The sequence below is a fragment of the Geotrypetes seraphini genome, chromosome 1 (genome assembly GCF_902459505.1).
Source record: "Geotrypetes seraphini chromosome 1, aGeoSer1.1, whole genome shotgun sequence".
NCBI classification, from domain to species: Eukaryota; Metazoa; Chordata; class Amphibia; order Gymnophiona; family Dermophiidae; genus Geotrypetes; species Geotrypetes seraphini.
This window is the reverse complement of record NC_047084.1, coordinates 309,257,300-309,284,648: the sequence shown is the minus strand read 5'-3', so window position 1 is coordinate 309,284,648 and position 27,349 is coordinate 309,257,300. Positions and strand designations below refer to the sequence as shown.

At 44.2% G+C, this 27,349-nt stretch overlaps 2 protein-coding genes across 9 annotated transcripts in view; one reads left to right on the top strand and one right to left on the bottom strand.

The window, feature by feature from the left end:
• LARP7 (La ribonucleoprotein 7, transcriptional regulator) overlaps positions 1-18,863 on the bottom strand; it is a 95,242-nt gene extending 76,379 nt beyond the window's left edge. The window contains exons 1-2 of one of the 3 annotated variants that reach the window (XM_033955739.1): positions 18,845-18,863; positions 7,990-8,205 (exon numbers count right to left, since the gene is read on the bottom strand). In XM_033955739.1, coding sequence (XP_033811630.1) covers positions 7,990-8,197 — 208 coding nt within the window. In that variant the 5' untranslated portion in view covers positions 8,198-8,205; positions 18,845-18,863. Of the gene's footprint in view, positions 1-7,989; positions 8,206-18,281; positions 18,302-18,402; positions 18,546-18,844 lie in introns of those variants that run through there. The other 2 variants (XM_033955721.1, XM_033955730.1) reach the window with 2 other exon arrangements.
• The window catches only part of ZGRF1 (zinc finger GRF-type containing 1), a 57,335-nt gene continuing 48,505 nt past the window's right edge, over positions 18,520-27,349 (top strand). The window contains exons 1-2 of one of the 6 annotated variants that reach the window (XM_033955670.1): positions 18,532-18,663; positions 21,811-21,897. In XM_033955670.1, the coding sequence (XP_033811561.1) occupies positions 21,877-21,897 (21 nt within the window). In that variant the 5' untranslated portion in view covers positions 18,532-18,663; positions 21,811-21,876. Of the gene's footprint in view, positions 18,705-18,763; positions 19,124-21,810; positions 21,898-27,349 lie in introns of those variants that run through there. The other 5 variants (XM_033955660.1, XM_033955689.1, XM_033955680.1 and 2 more) reach the window with 5 other exon arrangements.

The following is a 27,349-nucleotide window of genomic DNA, read 5'->3' as shown; positions in this document are numbered from 1 at the left end:
ACCCGGCATCGTCACGTATGGCCGGAATCGAGGTACGTTCCGATTTAATTTTCACATACTCAGCCAGTTGATGACCACATTTATTGATGTTGGCGTAATAATAAGCCGATTTCATGAAGACTTCCTTTGCAGCAGAAGAACTTAGCAGAAGATTGTACTCAAATCTCGCCGCTCTTAGAGTATTTAGAGAGGCTTGATCCTGCGGATGGGATTTAAGAAGTTCAGCAGCATCACGTACTTTTTTCTGAAGAATAGATTCTTTTTCCTGGAGTTTCTTCTTTTTGACCGCAGCATATGAAATAATCAGACCTCTGACAAAGGCCTTGAAACAGTCCCAAGTGATGTTCCAGTCCGTGTCTTCCACTGGGTTAAGCTCAAAAAATTCCTTGATACGGCTTTGCAAGGCTGGGACGAATAGTTCATCTGATAATAAGCAGGAGTTGAAGCGCCAAGCACTCCTATTAAGTTTGGCGCCGATATTATCAAAAGACAGGAAGACCGGGGCATGATCTGACACTGCTATCTCCCCAATGTCAGCAGAATCCACTTTAGCCATCAGGTTATAGCTGATTAAGAAAAAATCAATGCGTGAGTAGGAGGCGTGTGGAGCAGAGTGAAAAGTGTAGTCCAGATCATTGGAGTGCAGAGTTCTCCAAGGGTCACCTAGCTTCAGTTGTTCCAACATATCGTGTAACTTAAACCATGATCTTGACTTGCGATAGGGGACAGATGATTTCCTATCAACAAGAGGGTTCAGAATCATATTGAAGTCGCCACCTATAATATAATGTGAACCGCAAGCAGTAGCAATCATGTCGGTGATTTCATCAAAAAAAGGTGGATGGTCCACATTGGGTGCGTATATATTGACGATACTTATCGGAAGGCCATTGATGGACATATGAACGGCCAACCATCTGCCCCCAATATCACAAATGTGAGAGACAAGAGCAAAATCTGAGCGTCTCCGCACAAAGGTAGCTACCCCACCTTTTTTGTGAGGTGCAGCAGAGAATAATACGGGATAAAATCCCTTCAGTACCATTTTAGCAGAGTCAGATGCAGAGAGGTGAGTTTCCTGTAATAAAATGATATCATGTGAAAGTTTCTCAACAAATCTCAGAATCTTGGTTTTTTTAACCGAGTTATTTAGACCCTTAACATTAAGAGACAAACATTTCATAGACATGAGAGAGCAGAATATAATTCAATAGGCATTGCAGAGATAGAACTTATTACAGCAAGGGTATCTGTACTGTGGTAGATAATATTCAGAGTAAATCCCTGTGAAGATAATTTATAAGCCTGGTCACGTTCTGTATCAGTGTAAGAAGTTAGCAAGAAAGCTAACATAGCCTATGGGTTAGTGAGTAGCACAGGCAGACCAGCAGAACCAGCTCCATAACCCTGCAACAAGCAGTAATTATTAAACATCATTATATGGTACCAAATGAGAAACAGGGCAAGAAAGGCACAATCGGTTACAAAGCCAATTGAAAGTGAAACAGCAACACAGCAGGACTATATTTCAGGTCTTGTCAATGGAGGATGGCTGAACAGATTCAAGGAACTCAGCCAAGATGGCAGGATCAGTATAGTCAGTGGTTTTATTGTTATATGTGACCCTCATGCGTGCTGGAAATAAAACTCCAAATTTTGCTCCTATCTCCTTCAGTTTGGGTCTGTAAGCAAGGAATTGCTTACGGCGTTTTGCAGTCTCCTTAGCCAAATCAGGAACAAACAGCAGTTTGGAGCCTTCAAATATAATCGGGCCATGAGTTTTAGCATGCTGCATTATGAGCATGGTTTGGCTGTGGCGCAGCATGGTGACAACGAGAGGCCTGGGGAATCTGGATGATTGGTGACGCTGATGAGGTACACGGTAGGCAGAATCAAATTCTAGCTTGTGTGTGTCAGCGATTTTCAGTAGCTGCGGTAGTAGGGCTCCCAGGAATTCTGTAGTATCGCACGCCTCCCGTCCTTCGGCCAGCCCAAGCAAGCGAAAACCATTTTTTCTGGCTTTGTTTTCTGCATCCTCCAGAGCACGTTCTAGTAAGGGAACACGTGCTGATTGCCGACGGAGCAATTTTAACGATTCTTCAGCCGCTGCTGATTTCGTCTCAAGGACCTCAACACGAGAGAGAACTTTTGAGAATTCACCCTTTAAATTTGTGAGGTCCTCTTTGATGTCGGAAACATCTTGTTTAGTTTCACATAAGAGCTCTCTTATACTACGGAGCTCCGCCAAAATGGCCGATGAGACGTCCTCTGATTTCTCGGAGGTCTGTTTTTGCGGCGAGGCCGGTTCGGCGCTCTTGCGTTTCCCCGATTTGGGCACGGACATCTCAGCCACCGGTATAGTTAGAAATATTTAATTACCGTGCGAGAAAATGACGTTTTTTTCGAGGCTCTGTTAAGCGGGTCCCCGGAGCTGAAACGCTAGGCTGCCATCCGTGCACGCGCCCACTAGCGCCCCCCGATTCTTGCCTTTTGAATTCAGTAGGTTCAATACTTTAGTGAAGTGTTTATAGACTATTGAAAATTTTTTTTGTGACAATATCTTCATTTCGCGGAATTCTAAGTAAGTTCTTAACATATGTTTTAATTTGCATATTTTAAAATGTATATTACGTGCTTTATTTTATATTTTCATGATTATATCATAAATAATAAAATCCTAGAGCGCGCATGCGCTGTTGAAATATCGTGAGTCCTGGTGGCGTGAGGTGTGCTTCTGTGTCACTCCTCACGGCGCCTGCGCCAGCGACTCATCAAAATTCAGCCGGGGGTGGGGAATCCGAATTGCACACGTGCTCCAGCTGCGGATCGGATCCCGCTGCTCCTCTCTCCCCCCCCCCCCCACCTCTTTCCCGGCTCCGGAGGGGAATCGGTCTCAGCCCCGGGTGGGGGCGCACCCCGGTCCCTATTCCGATCCTGCCTCCGGTTCAGGTTTCAAATGTATACTTGGATTGAATCAGTTCTTAAATAAAATAACTATTAACATAAAATTTTATATGATATACAATTTGATATTTTCTTTTTTGTGATCTGGATTTTGTTTGAATAAAGTTCCATTTTTGGTTTAGTTTAAGACTTAAAATTCATAATAATTCATACTTAAACTTTAAATGCGAATTATTATGAAATAAATTTATCTGAATTGAATTTGGTTTAATCTTCAATGTATTGAATATATTTTATTTTATTTAATTTGATAGAAAATATGATAATTTTTATTGCGCATTTTATTTTCGTAGTCAAAGATTTTCATTATTTGAATTTTGTTTCTTTGTAAATGTTGTGTGTTATGTTTGATTAGTTATTCTTACAAGTACTATATATGGTGCTGAGAATAAATGTCCAAATAAGTGTTCTTGACTTTTTTTTATTTATTATCCGTGTCACATTTTTTATAAAGGTTAGTACCAATAACAACATGTTTCATTTAACATATTGATATATATCACAGTAATGATGTATTTTATTATCTCTCATGTAATTTACAAACGTAAACATGGGAGGTGAAAGGGCCTCATAAGTGGAATAGCCTAGGGCCTCTTTTCATCTAAATCCGGCCCTGGCTGTAGCTCTAATCCAGGGGTGGGCAAACTTTTGACTTGTGGGCCACAATCGGTTCTTAAATTTGCCAGAGGGGCTGGACGACCGGGAGAGGGGAGGGGGTTCTGATGCAAAGTAGAATGATGATGGTAAGAGAAAGGGCTAAGGCAGAAAGAACCCCCCCCCCCAAAAAAAAAAAAGGGCAGACTGTTGTATCTGGTTCCTGCTTTCATCTTCTTTTCACTCTCTTCCTTCCAGCGTCTGTCTATTCAATCCAGCATCTGTCCCTTCCATCCACTGTATGCCCTCTCCCCCTTTCATATGGTTTCTGCCTTCTTTCTATGCCTCTCTCCCCTTTCCATCAAGCCTGTGCTCCCCTTTTTTACATGATTCATTCCAGCTTCACTGCTCTCTTCATTTTTATCTCTCCTACACCAGATCTAGCATCTTTGTCCCTCTCTCCTTATTTCTCTGCTGACCTCCTTTCCAGCATCAATCTCTCTCTACTTTCTCATTCCTCTGTCTCTCCCCTTTCCCTCATCTGACCTCTTCATTCCACCCTGACCCTTTCCCCTCCTCTAATCTCCCCGACAGCTGTTTCTTTCCTTTTTTCCTCCTCCCCCTATCCAACAGTAACTCTCTTCCCTTCTCTTTCCCTCCTCCCCTCCCAGCAGCAACTCTCCTTCTGCCTTTATTTTCCTTAGTCTAGCAGCTTCCCAGCCCCCAACCCTCGCCTCTCCTCTCAGTACTTGCCTGGACTAGCAGTGCTGGTGCATTGCACAGTGGCCCCACTGTGCAGAAGAAGAACCAGGGAGCCAAGCGCTTTGTTTGCTCAGGTGCGAGGCCTCCTCTCGTCCATTAACGATGCACAACCGCACCACCCACTAAACAAAGGTGGGCAGTGATGCTTACGCTCCTTTCACACACCCGTCACTCTGCCCCCTGTGCAAGGCAGATTACAGGAGAAGAACTAGGGAGCAGCTCCCCTAAAGAGCTGCAGCTCGCACCTGCCACAAGCAGATGGAGGTCAGCGGCGGCGAAACTCACGCTCCTTTCACACACCATTCGTGGAGAAGGGCCGGACTGTCGGCAGGCCGGTTTAAACATCTAAACAGGCTGGATATGGCCCGCGGGCCATAGTTTGCCCATATCTGCTCTAACCACTGCACCACACACTCCCACAGTGTTAATAGCTATCATGCACAAACCTTGAACCTGTGACCTTCAGGAGGAACCATTCTGTTTCTTAAGACTGTAAGTGTTAGCCCATGCATAGCTGTATCTTGTATTTCTGCTTGTGTGTTCTTTTCTACTGTAGTTATCCCTAAAACAATTATAAAAACCAAACAAGAAGGCCTGCAAACGACACACATAAAAACAAATAAAAGGAATGGTTTTTTTTTAGCCTGGCTGCCTGTTGATTATCGGCACAGATTTTGGCCATGGAACCTAAGATACATATACTGGATATAAACTGGATACAAATAAGTTGTGGTATTTTTAATTGGGCAAACCTAACTTCACACTATCCAAAGAACTTTCATGAATTCTTTCAAATCTGTGTCAGGACCTGTCTAGAAAAAGAAACAACATGGTCCTGAAGGCTCACATGTGGTACCATCTTTATAGAACATCACTCCAATAAAGTATAACCACCTGCAAAAAAAATCCAGCATTTTCCTGTTCCAAGATGCTTCCTAAAAGTTTGTACTCCAACTACACGTTAATATGTGTGTATGCATACTGGACACTAGTGCTGCCCGATTCACAATTCGAATAGGTTCGTTTTTGTGAAAAAAACGGACTCGAACGATTCAGCCCCGAGACATGTTCAGGCTTTTTCTCACTGCCGGACTCGTTCCCATCTAATGTAACTTCCGGTTTTGCAAAACTGGAAGTTACATCAGAAGAAACTAAAGGACGTGGGCGCGTCAAGCGAGCGGACCTCGTGCAGCGGACCTCGGCAGCAGCAAAGGGTAATTTTGGCTGGCTCTCTTCCCGCATTTCTCCTCTCTTCCTTGCAATTCCACATTCAGTCCAGTAAGTAAATGAATCGGCAGGGGAGATGTGAGTCTTGGGGCTGGGGATGGAAGCTGAGAATCGGCAGGGAGACTGGTGAGTCTTAGGGGCTGGGGATGGAAGCAGCAGGTCAAATAATTGCTGCTCGGCGAAGTTGTCTAATGCTAGCCAAAGCTGACAAACTGATATTTCTAAATAAGAACTGGCAAATATAATTTATTTAATCCATGTTTCTAACTAATTTTAAAGCTATGTTATAGTTTGGATGTTCCTATTTTTGACATGATAGTGCCTTGGTTAAATAAAATGTTTAAACATAAAAAGCTGTGTCATTAACAGTGAATCGAATCAAAATATTTTTCTCTGAATTGGGCAGCACTACTAGACACAAAAAGAGACTGAATTAATATGTAGTTTCAGCAAGTCAGAAAAAAATTTGCTTTTATATGTGTCTACCACAATATTCAATGTTTTTCTGAGTAATATAAATACAGTCCCTGCAAACTGGCACAGAAAGAAAGGCTCTGCCTCGAGTCTATTTTTCTTTTGTTTTGTTTTTTTAAATGAAACTTTAAACTAAAAGGAACAGACCCCATGGGCACTCAAAACTGTTGTCTTTGCCTGACTGTGGCAAGGCATACAGTTGAGGCTCCTCTAAAGAAAAAAATGGGGAGTGGGGCAAATGGGGGGAGGGACCCGACCACCCGAGTGTGACACCCCCGATGTGGCAATGGTCCCGCAGGACACCAGCTAAGTCTGACCAGAAAACAGGGGCAGAAAAAAAAGGCCACTGCCTAACCTTTCCAACAAACCTTGCCAAGGCCTAAAAGACTGCACAGGCTTACCACCCCACTTGCTGGAGACTGAGAACAGACTGATTCTATGAGGGACTGCACAGCCCACTTGAACTGTAAGGATTTAGGCCCTGATTTTGCAAAGTGCGTCCCAACTGTAGGCAGCTGTAGGTGTCCTTCAGCTGTCTAATCAGCCAATCGGGAGGCACGTTTTCTAAAAAAAAAATGCTCCCCAGGCAGGCAGCCTATATTGAAGGCGCCTCCGGGAGCCTAGGGAGGCCCACAAGTCCGTCTAAGCTCGCCTAAGGCTAGGCGGTAGCCTTAGGCAAACCTAGGCAGCCCTACGAGTCTCCCTAGCAGAGTGGGAGACGCTTACAATGTAGGCTAGCAAAATGCTGACCTACATGGTAAGTAGATGCGGCCGCTATACTTTATTGCGGCAAAGGATCTCACTGCAGCGATTAGTATAGTGGCCGCAGCTACAGCCGCCAGTCTCCCCAACACCCCCCCCCCCCGATGTTCGGGGCAGGAGGGTGACTAACCCCTCCTGCCGAAAAAACCTGCCTCACCAAAGATCACCGGCAGGAGGGTACCCAACCCCTCCTGCCAGACCCCCCTAACAACCCCCCCCCAAACAAAATGCCTAACCGCCCCCCCGGGCCCCCCTAACGGCCTCCCCGAAGATCGCCGGCAGGAGGTTACCCAACCCCTCCTGCCACACCCCCCCAACAACCCCCCCAAACAAAATGCCCTAACCGCCCTCCCCGGACCCCCCAACGGCCTCCCCAAAGATCGCCGGCAGGAGGGTGCCCAACCCCTCCTGCTGGACCCCTCAATGCCCCCTCAAAGATCGCTGGCAGGAGAGTGCCCAACCCATCCTGCAGGATCCCACCCCGGAACCCCCCTCAAGCTTACTGCCAAGTTGGCCGGACGGGTCTTCGCACCATCCAACCAGCAGGCCCGCCTCTGTCCAAATGAGGCGGGCCTGCCCCTCCCCTGCCCAACCCACAGGATCCTTTTTGTTTGGGGGGTCATGGGGGGGTCCGGTAGGAGGGGTTGGGTACCCTCCTGCCGGCGATCTTTGGGGGGGGGTTCTTTCAGCAGGAGGGGTTGGGCACCCTCCTGCTGCGAACATCAGGGGGGGGGTTGGGGAGACTGGCGGCCATAGTTGTGGCCGCTATACTAATCGCGGCAGGGAAATCCCTTGCCACGATAAAGTATAGCGGCCATGTCTAAACTCTAAACAAAAACCCTATTCTGTAACCGGCGTCTGCAACATGGATGTCGGTTATAGAATCGGGTTTACTTTGGGCGGGTTTACTTTGTTCCGATTCTGTATAGACGCCCGGGACGGACGTACTATACAGAATCCGGGCTTTAGTGTTTTCTCAGTCTCCACCTGCTGCCAGAGGAGCATATACCCATCCGTCTGTGCCGGTCTGGAGGGACGATAAAGAAAAACTGCTTTTAAATGTGTCTACCACAATAGTCAATGTTTTTCTGAGGAATATGCAATATCGCTCACTCACCAAACATGCTTTTAAATGCTGTACTTGGGCTTACGCACAAAATGCATTTAGAAAGTACACTTTTGTTTCATGACTATAAAGCAACTTACATCCATCTCTACTCTTCTCAATTTGCTCTCGGAGAAATCTGTCCTTGTGGAGGTTAACATCCCCAAACCAGAAGTCCACCTGTTTGGCTACATCAGATAGCAACTGTTTTACCCGTGATCTTTTCTTCTTTTCACGCTCCTTCCTCTGCTCTATGCTACTGTCGTGCTTGTCTTTGTTCCGTGATGTATCTGTGTCCATTTCTGTCATCTTGTCACCTGTATTTTAGGAAGATGTTTCAGTTACTAGAAAGAAGCATGCGTTTTCTCAATTTGAGAGCAGGCGCTTGAGGTGTGGGGCTCTAAATATAGATCCTATAGAGCAGCAGTCTCAAACACCCACCAGGTACTATTTTACAGCCTGTGGTCTAGTGCTGCCCGTTCTTTGCAGCATCTTCTGGCTTCCCCCCTGGCCTCCCGCTCTTACCTTCCGATAATTACCGCAGCCTGCAGAGAAGATCGCCGGTGCTGTAGCGATCCTTGCAGGCTGCCATCGTCCTCAGAAGAGGGGCGGGACAATGGCAGAGGGAACTTGCTGTGGAGGCCGATGGCAGTCTGCAAGTACCGAAATAGCACTGGCGATCTTCTCTATGCAGGCTGCGGTAATTATCGGAAGGTAAAAGCGGGAGGCCAGGGGGAATCTGAAGGACGCTGAAAAGAAGGGGGGAAACATGCAGGCCTTTGGGAGGCCAGGCCTTCGGGGAGGGGTGACCCAGGTGTAGAAGTACACAGAGGAAGGGAAGGGAGAAGGGGTACTGCTGCACCTGGCAGAAAGGGAGGGAAAGGAAAGGTGCTACACATTGGAGGGGAGGGCGAGATGGTGCATGGGGAGAGAGCATATTGGGTTGGGGGTGGGAAGGAGGGATGCCACTCGAGGGAAGAGGCAAGAAAATGAAATATTATTTAAGTCAAATTCTGAAAGCCAAAAATGTTTCTATGCTTTATGCTATTTTAAAGTCGGTTACTTCTACATCTAAAAAACAAAGTCAAACTTCTAATTCTCTGCCTACAGCTCAAGAAATTGCAACTTACTTTATAGACAAGGTTAACAATATCAGGAAAAACTTAACCATGAATCAACATCTTATTCCTGTTCAGGATCAGATGGAACCAAGACAATTTAATCTCCCCAATCTTAGAGAGCTTGAATCCCTTATTAAAACTATCAATATCAAAGGTACTCAAGCAGAATCAATTCCTCCCTTTATTCTTAAGCGGTATTTTGCAACTTTTGGTCCTTCCATACTTGCTTTAATTAATGAAAGTCTCCAACAAAGCATTATGCCTATAGCATGGAAGAAAACAGTCATTTGTCCTATTATTAAAAATCAAAAAATCAGTTCTGAAGAAAAATCCAACTATAGGCCAATTGCAAATATCCCTTACTTAGCAAAATTGACTGAGAAGATAGTATTTAAACAAGTATCAGAATTTATAGAAAAAATGAATATTTTACACCCAAATCAAACAGGTTTTAGACAATATCACTCTACTGAACATTCACTGATTGGCATGTCAACTTCCATACTTTACTACTTGGATCATCATACATCTGCTCTTCTGATTTCAATTGATCTTTCATCAGCATTTGATACAATTGACCACAATCTTTTAATAGATAGACTTCAATCCATAGGTATTACAGACCAGGTCCTTCTTTGGTTTAAATCTTATTTTGATAATCGTTCATCAACTGTGTCTTTTAACAATACCACTTCTGAAAGTTTCTCAGCATCATATGGTATTCCGCAGGGTTCCATTCTTTCCCCTCTTTTGTTTACCGTAATATTTTTCTTGCACCTCTCATGACTCTTTGTCAATCTATTGGTTTTACCATATTTGCTTATGCGGATGATATCCAGCTTTTTACATCCGCTGGATCCCAATAGCTCTTCTGAAACATCAGCAATTAATGAGAAACTTGAACAAATACATCAATGGCTTGATACCAACAGATTAGCCCTAAACATTAATAAAACAAACATTATGTTTTTCCCCTGGAAAGATAGTTATAAACTTATCTTTCCAATTTCTATTAAAGGTATCATCCTGAAGTTGATAAATAGAATTAGGATTCTAGGGATTCTTTGATGATAAATTAACCTACCATGACCATATTAGTCACGTTGTTAAATCAACTTTTTATAGTCTCCACCAAATTCATTCAGTATCAAAATTCTTATGTGTAAAGTCTCTGAATATATTAATTCATTCTTTGGTTATCTCAAAAATCGACTACTGTAATGCCCTATTTAAGGGAATGGCTCAAAGGGAAATCAGGCGTTTGCAGATCATCCAGAATGCTTCAATTAAAGTTATTACGAAAGCCAAGAAATTTGATCATGTGACTCCTTTACTTAAAAAAGCACACTGGCATCCTGTCGCACATCGTATAATGTACAAATTAAGTTTGCTCACCTTTAAACTCTGATATCTAAAAACCCCAGCTTTTATTTACAAAGCACTGATTCCTTATACTTCATCTAGATTATTGAGGTCGAATGACCAACGCTTATTAATCATTCCCTCCCTTAAAATTATTAACACATGACGGCAATCCATCTTTTCCGTTACAGTTCCTCAAACATGGAATTCCCTTCCAATTTACTTAAGAGAGGAAAAAAATTTGGAAAAATTTAAGAGCAAACTCAAAAGCTTTCTTTTTAAAGATGCATTTAATGACTAAATGAATTGCTTAGGAGTTTCTTTTTATCTTTATATCTTTTGAGAGTTTTTGTCATTCCCCTTCCTATTGTTTTTGACCTTAATTATCTTTCTTTTTATTAATCAGATTGTATTTCTTTCCTATTCTTTCCTTGTGTTTTATTATGTTTGCAAAGTTGGTTTTTATTATGTTTCGTAGATTTAGTCTTTTTTGTTAGTTATGTTTGTCTCCCCTAATTTTGTAATTTTATCGATTTGCTCATCGCTTAGAATTTGGAATAAGTGATTAATCAAATTTCATAATAAACTTGAAACTTGATTAAAGAAATGACCATTTTGCTTGAGGTAAAACTCTTTAAAATTTATAAATCTTTCCTTTAACAGTTAAAAGAAAGATTTATAAACTATAAAGAGTTTTACCTCATGCAAAATTGTCATTTCTTTAATAAGACATTAACTATTTTTTCTGCGGTCCTCCAAGTACCTACAAATCCAAAATGTGGCCCTGAAAAGGGTTTGAATTTGAGACTAGAGAATGACATGGTGACAAAATTCATCACCGTTCCCGTCCCCATGGATAACTGCGGGAAATAATCCCATGTCATTTTCTAGTGTCTATTTCAACCTCGGTCCTTCTACACCAGCATTCTTCAAAACAAAGCTTGCGGGTCAGTGGTTGTGCCCAATTATACTCTGATTCTTTCCTCTCTCCTTAAAGAATGACATGAAGATGGTTTCCCACGGTTATCCGCGGGGACGGGGACGGTGATGAATTTTGTCACCTTGTCATTCTGTATTTGAGACCACTGCTATGGAGCATGGGTAGACTTTGCCAGGGTTTCCTCAGATTTGCTATGCTACCTAGTTCCAATAGGGACATTTTTTGGCCATGCTTGTTTGATTCTACCCATAAATGTTTTATAATAACCCTTCTGAATGGCCATAAACTTTTCCATTTTTAAGATATAGCATCCGGGGTGGGGGGTATGTTTTGGCATCTGTTAACAAGTAAAGAAGGGTTGATTATAAGTATTTTTATGAGATGTTTTTAAATTGGAAGGGGATGGGAGAAAATAAGTCTAATCTTTCTTTTATTAAGGGCTCCTTTCATCAAGCCGCGCTAGCGGGCTTAACGCGCGTGACTTTTCATCACGCGTTAACCCCCGCGCTGGCCAAAAACTACCGCCTGCTCACGAGAGGCGGTAGCAGCTAGTGCATCCAGCGGTTTAGCGCGCACTATTACGCGCGTTAAACCACTAGCGCGGCTTGATAAAAGGAGCCCTAAGTATATTGTGCTGTAATAATGATAATTTATGTAAATGCATCATTTGTTGTGCACAATTGAAATTTCAAAAAGGAATAAAGAATATAAAAAAAAAATAATCAGAACTTTGGATAACAGACTATATGAGGCTAGGATGATTAGAAAGCCAAGATGTCCTAAAATCTCCCTCCAAGGACTGGGGTAAGCAGCAGCACTGCTCCTACTCCTGTTTGTATTTATCTGCACAAATTGATATATCCATTTGGAAAATGCTGATATTACAGGCTATAGACACGATATGATACCCGCCAGTTAGTCTTCTCTGGAATAGCCCACACACTCTGGAATGCACTCCCTGAAAGGCTTTACTTAACACAGAGATCCAAAATACCTAGTCCTATCTGAAGCCCGAAGGGAAGAAGGGCCAACACCCACCCACCCACCCACCCATAAGGAATAACATGAAAGCACCTGAATGAACCTGGTGCTAGCCAGCATGAAACGAAGACACTGACCTAACAAAGAGAGAGAAGAGAAGAAAACTCAAAGCCCTCCTCCTGGCTACCAGGGCGCACAAAGAACTGTCCAAAGGATAGAAGAGAAAGCCTTCACCCAGAAAAGGATAGAACCTGAGGCAAAAAACCCCAAGAGGAGAAAATAACCCAACTAACATGTCTGAACCTTCTGCTAGCCAGGACCCAACCAGCTGAAGACACTAGCCAATGTCCATGAGAGGGAAGAGAAGCCAGTACAGAGCCCTCTATAAGATCACCCTGACACCTAGGGAACTGCCAAAAGATACGAGGAAACAATTTGCGATGAAAGAGTAAGGCGACCGAACCCCCTAAAAACTCACTGTCGGCTCGCCAAGGAAGCTGAAAGAGGCATCTACAGCCTTGACATGAACCACAAGTCCCAGAGTCTACACAGGCTAGTCTATAAGGATGGCCTAGCACATACAAGCCACCAACCGTGAACACAGAAACCTAACAGAAAGGCCATAAGACCTGACCCTCAAAAGCGATGTCACCCTGTGACATAAAAATGTCAACTTAATGCAGGAGGAGGAACCACCCCCCTCATGCAGCCTAAAAATACCATGTAGTTAGAGGGTCTTATGTTGAAACTGAGAAGGCGTGAAAACCACATCCAGCGCTAGCCCTGCTCGTCCCCTGTAGAATCCAAGAAAGATTGCACTGAAGGCTCTAAGGGAACAGCCCCATGCACAGGATAGCCACCCACACCTAACCGTGTTTAGGAGAATCAAGGTAAGAGTATAAGCCAAAGCGTGAAGGGCTAGAGATAGTAAAAGTAAACACAAACCTAATTTCCCCAAGCCAGAGCCTCAATAACAGCCTATGGACTTCCCTCCAGTAACTTGTCCAAACCAATCTCCGGCCCAACGGCACTTCGAGTAAAGTGCCCAAAGGTGAGGACAGCGCACAACCTGCTGCAGCAACAAACCACCTCAAACAACCCGAAAGGAATTGAGAGCGGCCGGAGAAGTCAGCCCACGCTGTAGACTAGGCTGCTGTCCGACAGGCTCTTAGCCTCAGTGAACCACCTAAACGGCTCCCCTCCCAGACCGATACAGCGACCCGCCCAGACAACATCCCCAGTACACAAATGGCCCATCCATAAAGCTACCTCCTATCCTGTACCCAAGACAGGGATAAAGTAAACTGGGTAATCAACTCCCCCACTGAGTCCCCAAGCCTGGGACGAGAACCTTGGGGTTGCTCCATGAAGCGCACTCAACCCCCGTAATTTTCACCAACCCCCGGTTCACTAGGGCATCCGATAATGCCGCCTTGCCGTATCGAGTATGCCCCCAAACAAACTGCACCGAAATAAGCTGTCTCCCAAATGAAACCACATAAGCGGCACACTCACAGAAGCCAACTGCCTTAGCTGATCCTCTGACTCAAAATGGTGGCGAGCGGCCGAGGAAAAATTGGCCTCAGCTGTCCTGTGCAGGAACCCACCAGCTACCATTCTCGCCGGTGCCCGCCCCCCCCCCCCCCCCGGCAACAAAAAGGCTACCGCAAAGCCCCACGAACCAAGTTCTCAGGGGCATAGGGAAACATGCTGCTGGAAGGCTGGGTTCACTCCCTCACCCGAAAGGAGAAGAAACCATACTCCCCTGCAAGCAAGTAGGAACGGCAAACTGAAGGAGCTAGATCACAAGCCTCCGGCCGCTTGAGAAAACCGGTACTGCATATACCGTGCCTGTTCCTTTTTTTTTTAATGGGAAAGGAGAATCAGAGAAGGCACCATAGTAGATAGGGTAAGGGACCTGGAGTGAGCAGGTATCACCCTTCGTTAGCAAGGCTGCATGCCAGCTCAGGTAAGGGACCTTGGGGTGTCCAGGTGTTAGCCTGAAGAGGGTGAGTCCCTGACAAACAAACAAATGTAACACTCACCCAAACTGAAGGAGCTGGGACACCGGTCTCTTGAAGCAAAGTCTGAGCCTTCTGAAAGGGCAAGCGGCTGTAGAAATCCGCTACTCCATACTCACATGGGAAAGAAGAAACCAAGAGAAGGCACCATGTCAGATGAGGTAAGGGACCTGAAGATGTTACCCTGAAGAGGGTGAAGTAGGGACGCTGGGGGCGGGAATCCAGGTATACCTCCAAAGCTGGCACACACCTCCATTCCAAATAGCCCGGCCTGGCTCGAAATCCACCCGTAGAATCCAGGAGCTGTGAAAAACACATCTACCAACCTGCAGGAGATAGAGAATACTGGTTGGCCTAGAGGCTGTGCATCCAAGATATCCCTGAGGACAACTCAGTGCTCTCTATCTCCACCTGCTGGTTGATGGGCGTAATCCCACTAGTCTCTGGATTCATCTGCTATTGATGAAAAGGAAAAAGACCTTAGCCCCATTGTTCCTTTGCAAATCAATGTACACAGAGTCATTCCCTTACTTCTTAAGTGCTAAGTTTATATATCTGCACAAGGAGCTAAGTGTGAGGAAGGTGGGGCAAGCAGTAAAAATGAAAGTGAAACTTTTTGAGCAGAATGCTCCACAAGTCTTGGTATCTTTGTGTATTTTATAGCCAGAGGTTTATCATATTATTCTCTTCTTCAAGACGAAAACCTATAATTGCAGCAAGCCATAAAAGAGGCCCAGTTTGGGAATATTTTAATGAAATTCTTCTACCTATGAGTAAGGCAAAATGCAAACACTGCAACAAGGAAATGCAAGACCTGTTGGCCCAAATGAAATATCATCAAGAGAAGTGCTTTGATGATGACAAAAGGAACATGTTTGAACAGTTTGGTAAATGATTTGATTTTATCATAGTTTTTCTATAGTTAGCATTTGAGAGGGTTTTATGCCCATTTCTTTCTTTAGTGCCACCATGAACTACCTGCAACTCACACTCCTGTTTTACTGCCTGCTGAGAGCTAGATAAGCACTTGAAATAATACTTCTTCACTTTGAGGCACCTATTAGTATCATACATTCAGTTTATAGCCACAAATAAACAATGGACATCATGAAATATTTAGATTTACTATAATAATATGATAAAGGAACCCCAGTACCACCAATAAAAATGTTACGCACATAGGACTAAAGTTTCAGCATTCAGTAAAAACACACTTAGCATTATTCTGTAAACTATGCCTAAGGTTAGGCATGGTTTACAGAATATGCATCATGGCAGGCCCCATGATTAAAAATTATACACAAACCATTTAAGCCAACATCTGGTGTAAATGCCCATGCCTAAATTCTGCATGGATTGGGCATAACCTATAACAGTGCACATAATTTTTAGAAAACACCCATGACTCTCCCATAGCTATGCTCCCTTTTGAGATAAGTGCATTAAAATTTACATGCACTATAAAATGGTGCACATAAACTCATAAATCACAAAAAATATATGCAATACCACTTATTCAAAACAGTACACATCAGTGTTACTAGCCCTTAAACTTTCAGGCTTTTTTGGGGGCCTCAGAATCGGAGCCTACGCACAGCTGTTAGATCACAGACTGAGATGATCCGCGTAGTGTTACCACTCCTGCTCCAATCATTGGCCCGCTTATAGTTGCTTTTTTTGTTTTTATAAAGCTTATTGTTTAAACCCTTCAGCAAACAGTTCTGTAAATAAATAATTTCTTCAAAAACACTTAATATTCTTCAGCACTATTCCATGATAATAATGTGCACTACTAGTATTTGAAAAAAAATAGTGCTTGTTTCTAGTATTTTTTGTGATTTAGTTATTTATACCGCTGGGTTGAGTGGTTTTAGCACATAAATTCATGCCAATAATTGGTTGTTAGTGGCCAACTACTGAAGCTAAATTTCTTTTTAAACAATGAAGTGTGCAATTTGACCAAATTTGTACACACAACTTTAGTCGCCATAAACAGAACCCAGGATAATCCAGAGGTTCAAATGTTCATTTTATAAGCATATACAGTAGAATCTAAGTTATCCAGCATCCATGGGTATTGATGGATACCGGATAACTGTTTTCCTGGTTAACCGCAAGTGTGTTAGAAACCTTGTCTAACACACTCTCAATTCCATCCCCCCTTGCCCCCAAGCACCAGTGCAGCAGTGGTCCTGAGCCGCAAAACCCTCCTCCCTCAAGCCACAAAGTTGCAGAAGCAGGCGGTGGTACTGAGCCGTGAACCCCCTCACTCCCTCCCTCTCTTCCTTACCCGAAGCACATTGGTCAGCAGGAGATAGCCTCAAAACAGGCTGCTCGCAGCCAGCCCTGGCTGGGCCTTTTCTCTGAAGTGTGGGAAGTGACACGTTAGAGGAAAAGCTTTGCCAGGGCTGGCCGTGAGCAGCCTGTGCCTCCTGATGACTTCTGCGCTTCAGGTAAGGAAGAGAGAGAGAGAGTTCACAGCTCAGGACCACCGCCTACTTCTGCCACTTTGGGGCTTGGGAGGGAGGGAAGAGGACTTTGCAACTCAGGACCGCTGCCACATTGCTGTTTCAGAGGGGATGGGGGTTCGCAGCTGCCTTGGGGGTGAGGGAAGGAGGATTTGCGGCTCAGGACGCTGCCGCTGGTGCTTCAGGGGACAAATTTTTTCTTCTAAACCAGAAATTTTTTTTTTTTTTGCTGGTTGTGCAAGAGTCCCAGTTAACTGATACTCTACTGTAGCATGTCTTCTCCCATTTTCCTCCTTTCTCTATTCAGCAAGATTCATAGGGCAGTAACCCTGAATTAAACCAAAACAATGAGAGCAAGATACACAAAGCTCCAGCAACCAGGTAAAAAATACTGGTTTGGGAGTGATTTCAATTTGCTAAGCTATGCTCAGCACAAATAGCATGCAAATTATATGCACGCTATTTGTTCTGAGAAGCCTGGTAAAAGGGGGAGAAGCTGTGCCTGGTGCCTGTGCACAAGGGTTAAGCGGCTGGTGCAGTACAGTTCCTGATCCCTGGAGCTCATAAGCAAGTTTATTTGTGTGTTCTTTTTAACATGTAATACATACACAGCTGTTATGCATGTGCTGTGTGAGTTATGTCCCATGTTAGGCACTAGACACACAACACACGTACAAACAGCTACCGGCAGCTCCACACTAGAGAATGACATGGGGACAAATCAGTCCCCATCCCCACAAGAATTCAATTTCCCCATCCCCTCCCCGCAAGTTTTGTCACCATCCCTGTCCCATTCCTATAAGCTCAGCCTTAACCGCACAAGCCTCGAACACTTATGATTTTAAAGCGTTTGAGGTTTGTACAGATGAGGGTGGAGTTTACAGGAATGGGATAGGGACAGGAAAATTATTCACAGGGACAGGACGGGAAAATGAGTTCCCGCAGGAGATGGGGAAAAATTTGTTCCCGTGTCATTCTCTACTCCAGACCTGCAGGAAAATTCTGCCTTTTGTGCATCACAAGGAATGCTCATTTTAATACTAATGAGCTCCTTGTAATGCATTTGCATAGGGTTCTCAGTGGCTGCTACAGCAATTGGTAAAAGCTGCCGAGAACCCTTTTGAGCATCGGAGTCTAAGCTAACTTGCAATTGAGACTAGCTTCAAGCAGAATCACCAGATGATCAGATGGAAAAATAAAGACTTTTCCCAGGTGGCAGTAATCAGGATACCTGAGTGTAGATTTAGAAGCCCTGGTTGCACCTCTTAAAGCAGAGGGTATTGCCCCAGTGGGAAACGGAAGGAGCAGAATGGGTTGCCATAGCCCCCCCCCCCCCCCCCTCCAAACAATATTTTGCCCAACACAACTAGGGAGCTTACAGTAGGCCTAGAGATGTTTAGCTCCCCTGGGGGAATCCATATAATGCTGAAAATGTAAATAGAGAAAAGGGCAGATCCGATGCATTCCATTTTAAAAAGATCAGATCTCACTTTTACTCACTGGATGCACTGCACTGCTTTAAAGAGTACAGAGTAGTGGATTGTCCGCCTTTTTCTGGTGCTTTTTTTATTATATGCCGGTAGTTTCTCTATCCCTAAGTGAGCCCGTTAAGTTTTTGTACCTGGGGCATCGGTGTGCTCTGAAAGCACCGAGCTGGACTCCCGAGGCGCCTCTGGTCAGCGGCGATCCTCTCACACGCTGCTCGTCGCTGTCCCGGAAGCCTCTCCTCTGCCTTGTCCCGTCCCTCCCCTCTCCGCCAATTTCCTGTTTCTCTAAGCGGCCAAGGGAGGCTTCCGGGTTGGCGGCAGGCAGCGTGAAATGGTTTCTGTGGCCGCGCCGATCCACTGAAACCGAGTCAACGGACCTCCAGTCCGAGAAAGGGGCGAGTGAGATTTCGCAGTTAAAATAGCTGATTAATGCAGGGTAAGGTTGGAAGCGGAGCCATCGGCTTCCTCTCTGCTCCACGGCACCACATGACCTCTTGGTGATAATCTTAAAAAATAAAGAAAATTTAAACAAAAGCACAGTAGAGAAAAATAAGCGCACTAATAATGTTTCCTTACAAGCATAGGCGAGGGAGAGGGATTTCTGTATCCACTGAAATCTTTCCAAAGTGCAGAAATTCAGCCAACACTCTTTGCAGAAATTTGTATAGCCTGCTGAGAAGGGGTACCCAATTCATCATAAACAAGTTTTGTGACAAGCTTATGAGTCCTGTCTGACCTGCCTCAACAGTCATCAGCTAGATGAGTGGTCTGAAACAACAGGCATGCGTTTACTGTGGGCTGTATTTTCATCAGTTACACCACTTGGGCAGCATTTATATCTGCCATTATTCCCTTGTAAGTAGTGTTATCTGCTGTGGAACCGCTAAGCTTAGGTAGAGGTTCAGATTCATTTGGTTGATTCAGATAAATTTGGCATTACTTCTGGCCTACTATGTGTAGGAGGTACATGAGATATGTCTGTTGTGTGAGAGAAGGGTCAGTTTTTTAGCATTTCTTTCAGGCACTGTCTTCATTAGTGACCCATGTGTGAAGCATCTCACTAACTCAGTAGGATCTAGGCCAGGGGTGGGCAACTCCGGTCCTCGAGGGCCAGAATCCAGTCAGGTTTTCAGGATTTCCCCAATGAATATGCATGAGATCTATGTGCATGCACTGCTTTCAATGCATATTCATTGGGGGAAACCTGACTGGATTCCGGTCCTCGAGGGCAGAATCCAGCCAGGTTTTCAGGATTTCCACAAAGAATATGCATTGAAAGCAGTGCATACAAATAGATCTCATACATATTAATTGGGGAAATCCTGAAAACCCAACTGGATTCCGGCCCTCAAGGACCGGAGTTGCCCACCCCTGTCTAGTGGGTCCTTACATCTGAAATGTGGAATCCTCAGACTCTGAAAATTCTGCAGAGTGGTCTGAGCCACAGCTTTCTTGTTCATTTTGTGAGCAAGTTTGATATTTTAACTTTTGTTTGTATTCTGCTATTGGCCTGGATGTTGTAGAATTTTCAGTTTGTGGCAGTTGGGCTGATTGACCTAAGGCAGGGGTGTCAGAATCCCTCCTCGAGGGCCGCAATCCAGTCGGGTTTTCAGGATTTCCCCTAATGAATATGCATGAGATCTATTTGCATGCTTTCATTGTATGGTAATAGATCTCATGCATATTCATTGGGAAAATCCTGAAAACCCGATTGGATTGTGGCCTTCGAGGAGGGACTTTGACATCCCTGACCTGAGGAGGGACTTTGACATCCCTGACCTAAGGGGAATAGATGATTTTTTTTTGTAAAGTTTTCTCGGGACCCTTTCCACATTCAGGTGTCAGCTTGTACACTGGCAGCAACTGAGTCACTACCACATAGGGTTCTTTGCAGAGCCTTGATCACTACTCTGTCCACATCTTGTAGCTCTTGGCTTTTGACTTGTGCATCATAGTGGAGTTTATTGCTTGTATTTTGTTTGTCAGCTGTCTCCTGAGCTGCTTGATATACAGCATTGAGTTACTGTTTGAAATTCTAGATGTATTTGAGCTGGTGTGAATCTAAAAAACATATATCCACAGGTAGTCTAGCTTCTCAGCTAAACATCCTCTATAATAAAACCCTAAGCGCGCATGCGCACTTAGGACAGATCGCGTCAGAGGGAACATACTACCGAGGTGGAGAGCGGCCTGCGAGGTTCACTACAGCTGGCCAGCAAACCTCAGCAGGCTGCTTTGAATTTTGTCATGAGTGAATATTATTTTTCCCATATTGGTACAATTGTAAAGTGAGGGAGGGGGGGGGAGGGATCTCAGATCTGTTATTAAACATTTTGGCAAACAAAAAAGATTATATAATATGTTATGAGATATATGTAATTAATTTTGAAATAGTGGGATTGGGAGGGTGGGTTTAAATATTATAACTTAAGTTGTATATGAAAGTTAATCAAGTGATATTGTATAAGTTTAATTGATATTGTCTGATACACTTGTTGTAAGATGTAAAATGAATAAAGAATTTTTTAAAAAATGTTTCTCTCTCTATCCTCTCTTTTATTATCTTATCTAATGTTTCTCCCTCTATAACTCCCCTTCACCATCTTATCTAAGTTTCAAGTTTTTATTAAGATTTGATTTGATCGCTTATCTTGTTTTACTAAGCAAAATACAATTGATAAAAAAGCATAAAAAGACATACAATTTATAATTTAAGAGCAAAACATAAGATAAACTATACAAACATAAATCTGTTTTCCCTCCCCTCACTATCTTTTGTTTCTCTCCCTCCCCTCCACCACCCTATCCAACATTTCTCCCCCTCTCCCTCCCCTCTCCCATCCTAACATTTCTCCTCCTCTCCCTCCCTTCCACCACCCTATCCAACATTTCTCCCCCTCTCTCTCCCCGTCTCTTCCTTCCTCCTTAATCCCCTTCACACCATGTCCAATTCTTCCTCTTCTCCATCTTCCAGTGCAGCATCTCGCCTTCCCTCCCTCATCCCATTCCACCTACAACTCTCCTTTTGCTTCAGTGGGTCCCTGGCAGCGGCAGAAATTCTCACACACTGCCTGCCACTAACCCAGAAACCTCCCCTCTGCCATGTAGAGAAACAATTGACTGCCAGAGGGAGGCGGGATGCAGCAGAGGAGAGGCTTCCAGGTTAGTTGTAGGCAGTGTGTCAGAATCGCTGTCGGCTAGTCTGTTTTCATTATGATGGCACTTTCAAAGTACACCGCTGTTTGGTACAGGCAAACACAGGCACAGCCCATCTGGTGGAAACCCAGACAAATGGTGAAAATCACCAAAACCACCTGGTTGCCCGACAGTTGCCTTTAAAGGAGGACATGTCTAGACATATGGTATCCGGACATATGGTAACCCTGTGTAAAGTTGTGTGCCTAAGATAAAGCCTTATATTGTTCAACACCTCCAAATTGTATCTGATGGTAAGAAATGATATGCACAAATGATATGACAAAAACAATTTTTTTAAACTTTGAGAATAAAGTACTATACTTACTTGTAACCCTAATTTTCAGGTAGTATGAAGAACTGAAGAAACTACAGTGCAGGCCCACTTGCTGTTTAGGGGCAGAACCACAACTATGTCATGTCTGGAGTTCACTGTAAGTGTTCTTAGCACTTAGCACTTTTCACAAACTTCTGATTAAAAGCACTTGTATAGTGGCTCAGTCATTTGATTCAGGTCTGGATGAATTTGCTAAAGTAAACTGGTGAGGCTGAGACCTTGTGGCAATGTACAAAGTTAACCCTGAGTTTTCTAATTCCTCAGTACATTTGTACAGAAAATTGTGCAAATGGCACTTTACACACTAACTTCCAAAGTACTGTGCGAAGGGTTGTTTGTAATACTTTTTTTTTTCAAGGACAAGCAGGATTGTAAAATCCTCACCTAGGCAGAGGCGTAGCCAGACCTGCCATTTTGGGAGGGCCCAGAGTAAATATGGGTGGGCTCTTCCAAAACTCCCCCAGTTGTCCTATATATTTCCCTCTCTCTCTCTCTCTCTGGTATCTGCACCTGTTCCCGCCTGCTGTGCAGTACCTTTTCAGTCTAGTGGTGTGGAGAAGATCTGTTTTCCATTGCAGTTGCCTCAATACCTTAAATATTTTTTTTTAATTATTATGAGTCAGTAAGTTCTGTCACTGTTACTTTTTTTTTCACAGGTATCCAGCAGTTCCTTAATGAGATTTTTCAGCAAATTTTAGGCTTTCTTTCTGTTTTTGGGTCAATTTGGTTTGGGTCACTTCATGTCTTCATCAAATCATTTTGATTTTGATGCAGCTATTTTCCTGGACAAAATGTTCCAAAAGAAGACCCCCAGCAGTTTCTAAAGGTGTACCCAGTACAACAGGACTATATCCATTACAGCTACTCAGTCATGGTGCCGGCAGTGCTGGGGCCTGGCCATGCTCCTGCTCATTGTAATATCAGTTCACAGATTTTAAAAATAATTCATGATAAAGAAAAGCAGAGGTCAATCAATAATAGCATTGGAAATGTTGGTCTCCTTGATCCAAAACTTGCATCCAACGCTAGGGATGTATCGAGCATCAGTGGAGGCCACCAAGAGCCATTATCATCTTATTCCTATCTGAAGAAGAGGAAGGATTTGACCTCCTCTTCATCAGTGCCAAGTGAGTGCTACGTGGGACATCTGACAGGAGGTGAGACAAATTCTCATCACTCCGCAGTGAAGCAGGTTACTGAATCTATCGAGGTACCAAGGTCACCACTGTCCTCAAAGTACCCTTGATATGAGAACTGCTCATCTTCCATGCTATCAAAAAGAGTGTGACAATCTCCACCGATCCAGGATTCCAGTTCTGATGCACCTCAAGGGAATCGGGAGAGGGTGGACACTCCTACTGTGATGCCCAACCTCTGTCAATGGTAGCCATCGAGGATCAGCTAGAACTTGATGCATGTCTGCAGTTTTAACATCATCAATGTTGAGGGTAGATGCAATCCAGCTGATACTCAAGATTTGTATTCCATCTGAAAGAGATGCCTCAACACAGAGGCCCAGAGGGTTCTCCACATGGAGATCAGCTGCACTAATGTTTATTTCCAGTGTCTTGGGGGAGGAAGCTTCACCAAGGCACTGGGAATCTCATAGAAGGTCTGACCATAAAGTCGGTAGTATGAAATAGGCAGAATTCATTGACTTCTGTGAGTTTAAGGCAGAATGCTCCTAGGATCAAACCTTATGCACAGCTTTTTACATGTAAAATTTTTGTTCAATAAGCTACTAAGATGCAAAGTCTTGCAACACAGTTCATTATTAATGTGTAAAGTATATGTGAAATGTATTTCTTTGCAGAAATTTTGGAAATAAAAAAGTATTCCTGAAGGAGGTGTAGTTAATAGGCAACCAGGGTCCTATAATATATTCTATTGAAATTCACCAGAAATTGATCTTTGGTTGTTGCAACTTCAGCTTTGCTGAAGGAACATTATTAGTGCGTTTATTTAGCAGCATTATAGAATTGATAAGTAGCAGTAGTAGTATTTAATATTTTCCTCTATTATGTTTTGTTTTAATGTCTATTTTTTTCTTATCTTTATTAATTTTTTAAGAATAGCGCCAAGAGGTTATATGGTACCATGGAGCAGAGAGAAAGCTGATTGCTTTTCTTTCAACATACCCTGTATTAATCAGCTATTTTAATTGTGAATTTACACTGACCCCTTTCTCAAATTGAAGATAAGAACATAAGAAGTTGCCTCCGCTGAGGCAGACCAGAGGTCCATCTCGCCCAGCGGTCCGCTCCCGTGGCGGCCCATCAGGCCTATTGCCTGAGCAGTGGTCCCTGACTATTTCTATAACCTACCTCTACTCCTATCCCTATAACCTACCTCTACTCCTATCTGTACCCCTCAATATCTTTGTCCTCTAGGAACCTATCCAAACCTTCTTTGAAGCCCTGTAACGTGCTTCTGCCTACCACAGCCTCCGGAAGCACGTTCCATGTATCCACCACCCTCTGGGTGAAAAAGAACTTCCTAGTGTTTGTTCTAAACCTGTCCCCTTTCAATTTCTCCAAGTGCCTCCTTGTACTTGTGGTTCCCCATAATTTGAAAAATCTGTCCCTGTCTACTTTTTCTATGCCCTTCAGGATCTTGAAGGTTTCTATCATGTCTCCTCTAAGTATCCGCTTCTCCAGGGAGAACAGCCCCAACTTTTTTAGTCTGTCAGTATATGAGAGATTTTCCATACCCTTTATCAGCTTAGTTGCTCTTCTCTGGACTCCCTCAAGTACTGCCATGTCCTTCTTGAGGTATGGCGACCAGTACTGGACATAGTATTCCAGATGCGGGCGCACCATTGCACGATACAGTGGCAGGATGACTTCCTTCGTCCTGGTCGTGATACCCTTCTTAATGATACCCAACATTTTGTTTGCTTTCCTTGAGGCTGTGGCGCACTGTGCCGATGCCTTCAATGTTGTGTCTACCATCACTCCCAGGTCTCTTTCAAGGTTACTTACCCCTAGCAATGATCCCCCCCATTTTGTAAGTGAACATCGGGTTCTTTTTCCCTACATGCATGACCTTGCATTTCCCTATGTTGAAGCTCATTTGCCACTTTTTGGCCCACTCTTCCAGTGTCGTCAGATCCTTTTGGAGATCTTCGCAGTCTGCCGTGGTTTTAACCCTGCTGTATAGTTTGGTGTCATCCGCAAATTTAATGACCTCACATTTTGTTCCCGCCTCCAGGTCGTTAATGAATATATTGAACAGGAGCGGTCCCAGCACCGACCCCTGCGGAACTCCGCTTGTGACCCATTGCCAGTCTGAGTAATGGCCCTTTACTCCAACCCTCTGTTTCCTGTCTGCCAGTCAGGATCCATCGGTGGACCTCCATCCATCGGTGGTTTCATAGCTTCTTAAGCAGTCTTTCGTGTGGTACCTTGTCGAAGGCTTTTTGGAAGTCAAGGTAAATGATGTCTATGGATTCCCCTTTATCCACCTGGCTGTTTACCTCCTCAAAGAAGTACAATAAGTTTGTGTGGCATGACCTACCCTTGCAAAAGCCATGCTGACTCGACTTTAGCTGTCCATTGTTTTCGATGTGTTCACAGATGCTGTCCTTAATCAGCGCTTCCATCATCTTTCCCAGGACCGAGGTCAAGCTCACCGGCCTGTAGTTTCCTGGGTCACCCCTTGAACCTTTCTTGAAGATGGGCGTGACATTTGCTATTTTCCAGTGCTCCGGGATCTCTCCAGTTTTTAACGATAGGTTGCATATTTGTCAAAGTGGCTCTGCTATTTCGTTCCTTAGTTCCTTGAGTACCCTTGGGTGAATGCCGTCCGGACCTGGCGATTTGTCGCTCTTTAGCCTGTCTATCTGCCTGAGGACATTCTCTTGGCTTACCTCTAGTTGGACCAGCTTATCATCCTGATCTCCATTTACGATCTCTTCGGAATGTTGGTTGTGTCTTCCCTCGTGAAGACTGACGTGAAGAACTCATTTAACTTGTCAGCTATCTCTGTTTCCTCTTTTACCACTCCCTTTCTGTCTCCATCATCCAAGGGTCCCACTTCCTCCCTTGCTGGTTGCTTCCCCTTAACGTACCTGAAGAATGATTTGTAGTTTGTTGCTTCCCCCGCCAGTCTCTTCATATTCTCTTTTTGCTTTCCTAACCACTCGGTGACACTCCCTTTGGTGTTCTTTGTGCTCCTTTTGGTTGTCCTTTGTTTGGTCCTTTTTCCATTTTTTGAACGATGCTTTCTTGTCACTTATCACCTTTTTCACTGCATTTTTTATCCACACTGGTTTTTTTGTTCTATTTTTTTTGCACCCTTTCCTGAACTTGGGGACGCACAGGTTCTGTGCTTCGTGCACAGTGCCCTTGAGTAGGGTCCAGGCTTTTTCTACGGACTCCATCTTCCTTATGTTGCCGTTGAGTTTCTTTCCCACCATTTTCCTCATGGCATCATAATTCCATTTTTTGAAGTTGAGTGCCGTCGTTGTGGTTCTTTTCACCTTTGATGATCCAATTTCTAGCCTGCACTGGATCGTGTTGTGATCGCTGTTTCCTAGTGGGGCTAGTACCGCCACCTCCTTTGCGGGTTCCCCTAGTCCATTGAAGATTAGGTCAAGAGTGGCATCTCCCCGTGTTGGTTCCGTGACCAGCTGTTCCATGAAACAGTCCCTCGTGACCTCCAGGAAATTGGTCTCCCTTGTGCAGTTTGAGTGCCCGATATTCCAGTCTATCCCAGGGTAGTTGAAGTCCCCCATCACCACCACACTTCCGTTTTTGCATACCTGCCTCAGTTCAGCCTCCAGGTCCTGGTCGATTTCTTCCGGTTGTCCAGGTGGGTGATAGTACAGACCCAATTTTATGTCTGCTCCAGTTCCTCCCGGTAGCTTAACCCATAGTGATTCCAAGCCTTTACTGTTGTTTCCATCCTGGTTGAGGGTATGGAGTCTTTTATATATAGCGCTATTCCTCCACCCTTTTTGTGTGTCCTGTCTCTCCTGTAGAGTTTGTACCCTGGTATGGCCACATCCCATTTATTGTCATCAGTCCACCACGTTTCTGTGTCTCCAATTATGTCTAGGTCCTTCTTGCTGGCTATAACTTCCAGCTCTCCCATTTTGGCCCTTAGACTCCTAGCATTAGTGTATAGGCAATGTAAGTCTCAGTTGTTTGCCCCCTCTGCTGGTTTTCCTCGTGGTTTGGCACTCCTGCCGATCCCCTCATGGGTTGCCAGTCCCTGAGCCTCGTCTCGGTCATCCTCCTCCTGCGGTGTGTCTGTTTCGTCCTCAGCCTGTTTCCCCATTTTTGGTTGCCCCTCTGGCTCCCGTTGTTCTCTGTTGATCCTGCTTGCTAGTTTCATTTGTGCCCTGGGCCCCTGCATTGCATCCTTAGGTCCTTTTTCCAAAAATTCCCACTCAGTCCTGAGCCCACTTTTACAATGTCCTTGCCCCTCTAGCTCTCGTTGTTCTCTGTTGATCCTGCTTGCTAGTTACTATTGATATCTTCTCTCAAAAATTTAACAGAGATTAGCAACAAAAGTCATGGAAAAAAGAAAAGGATAAGAGTTGGCCA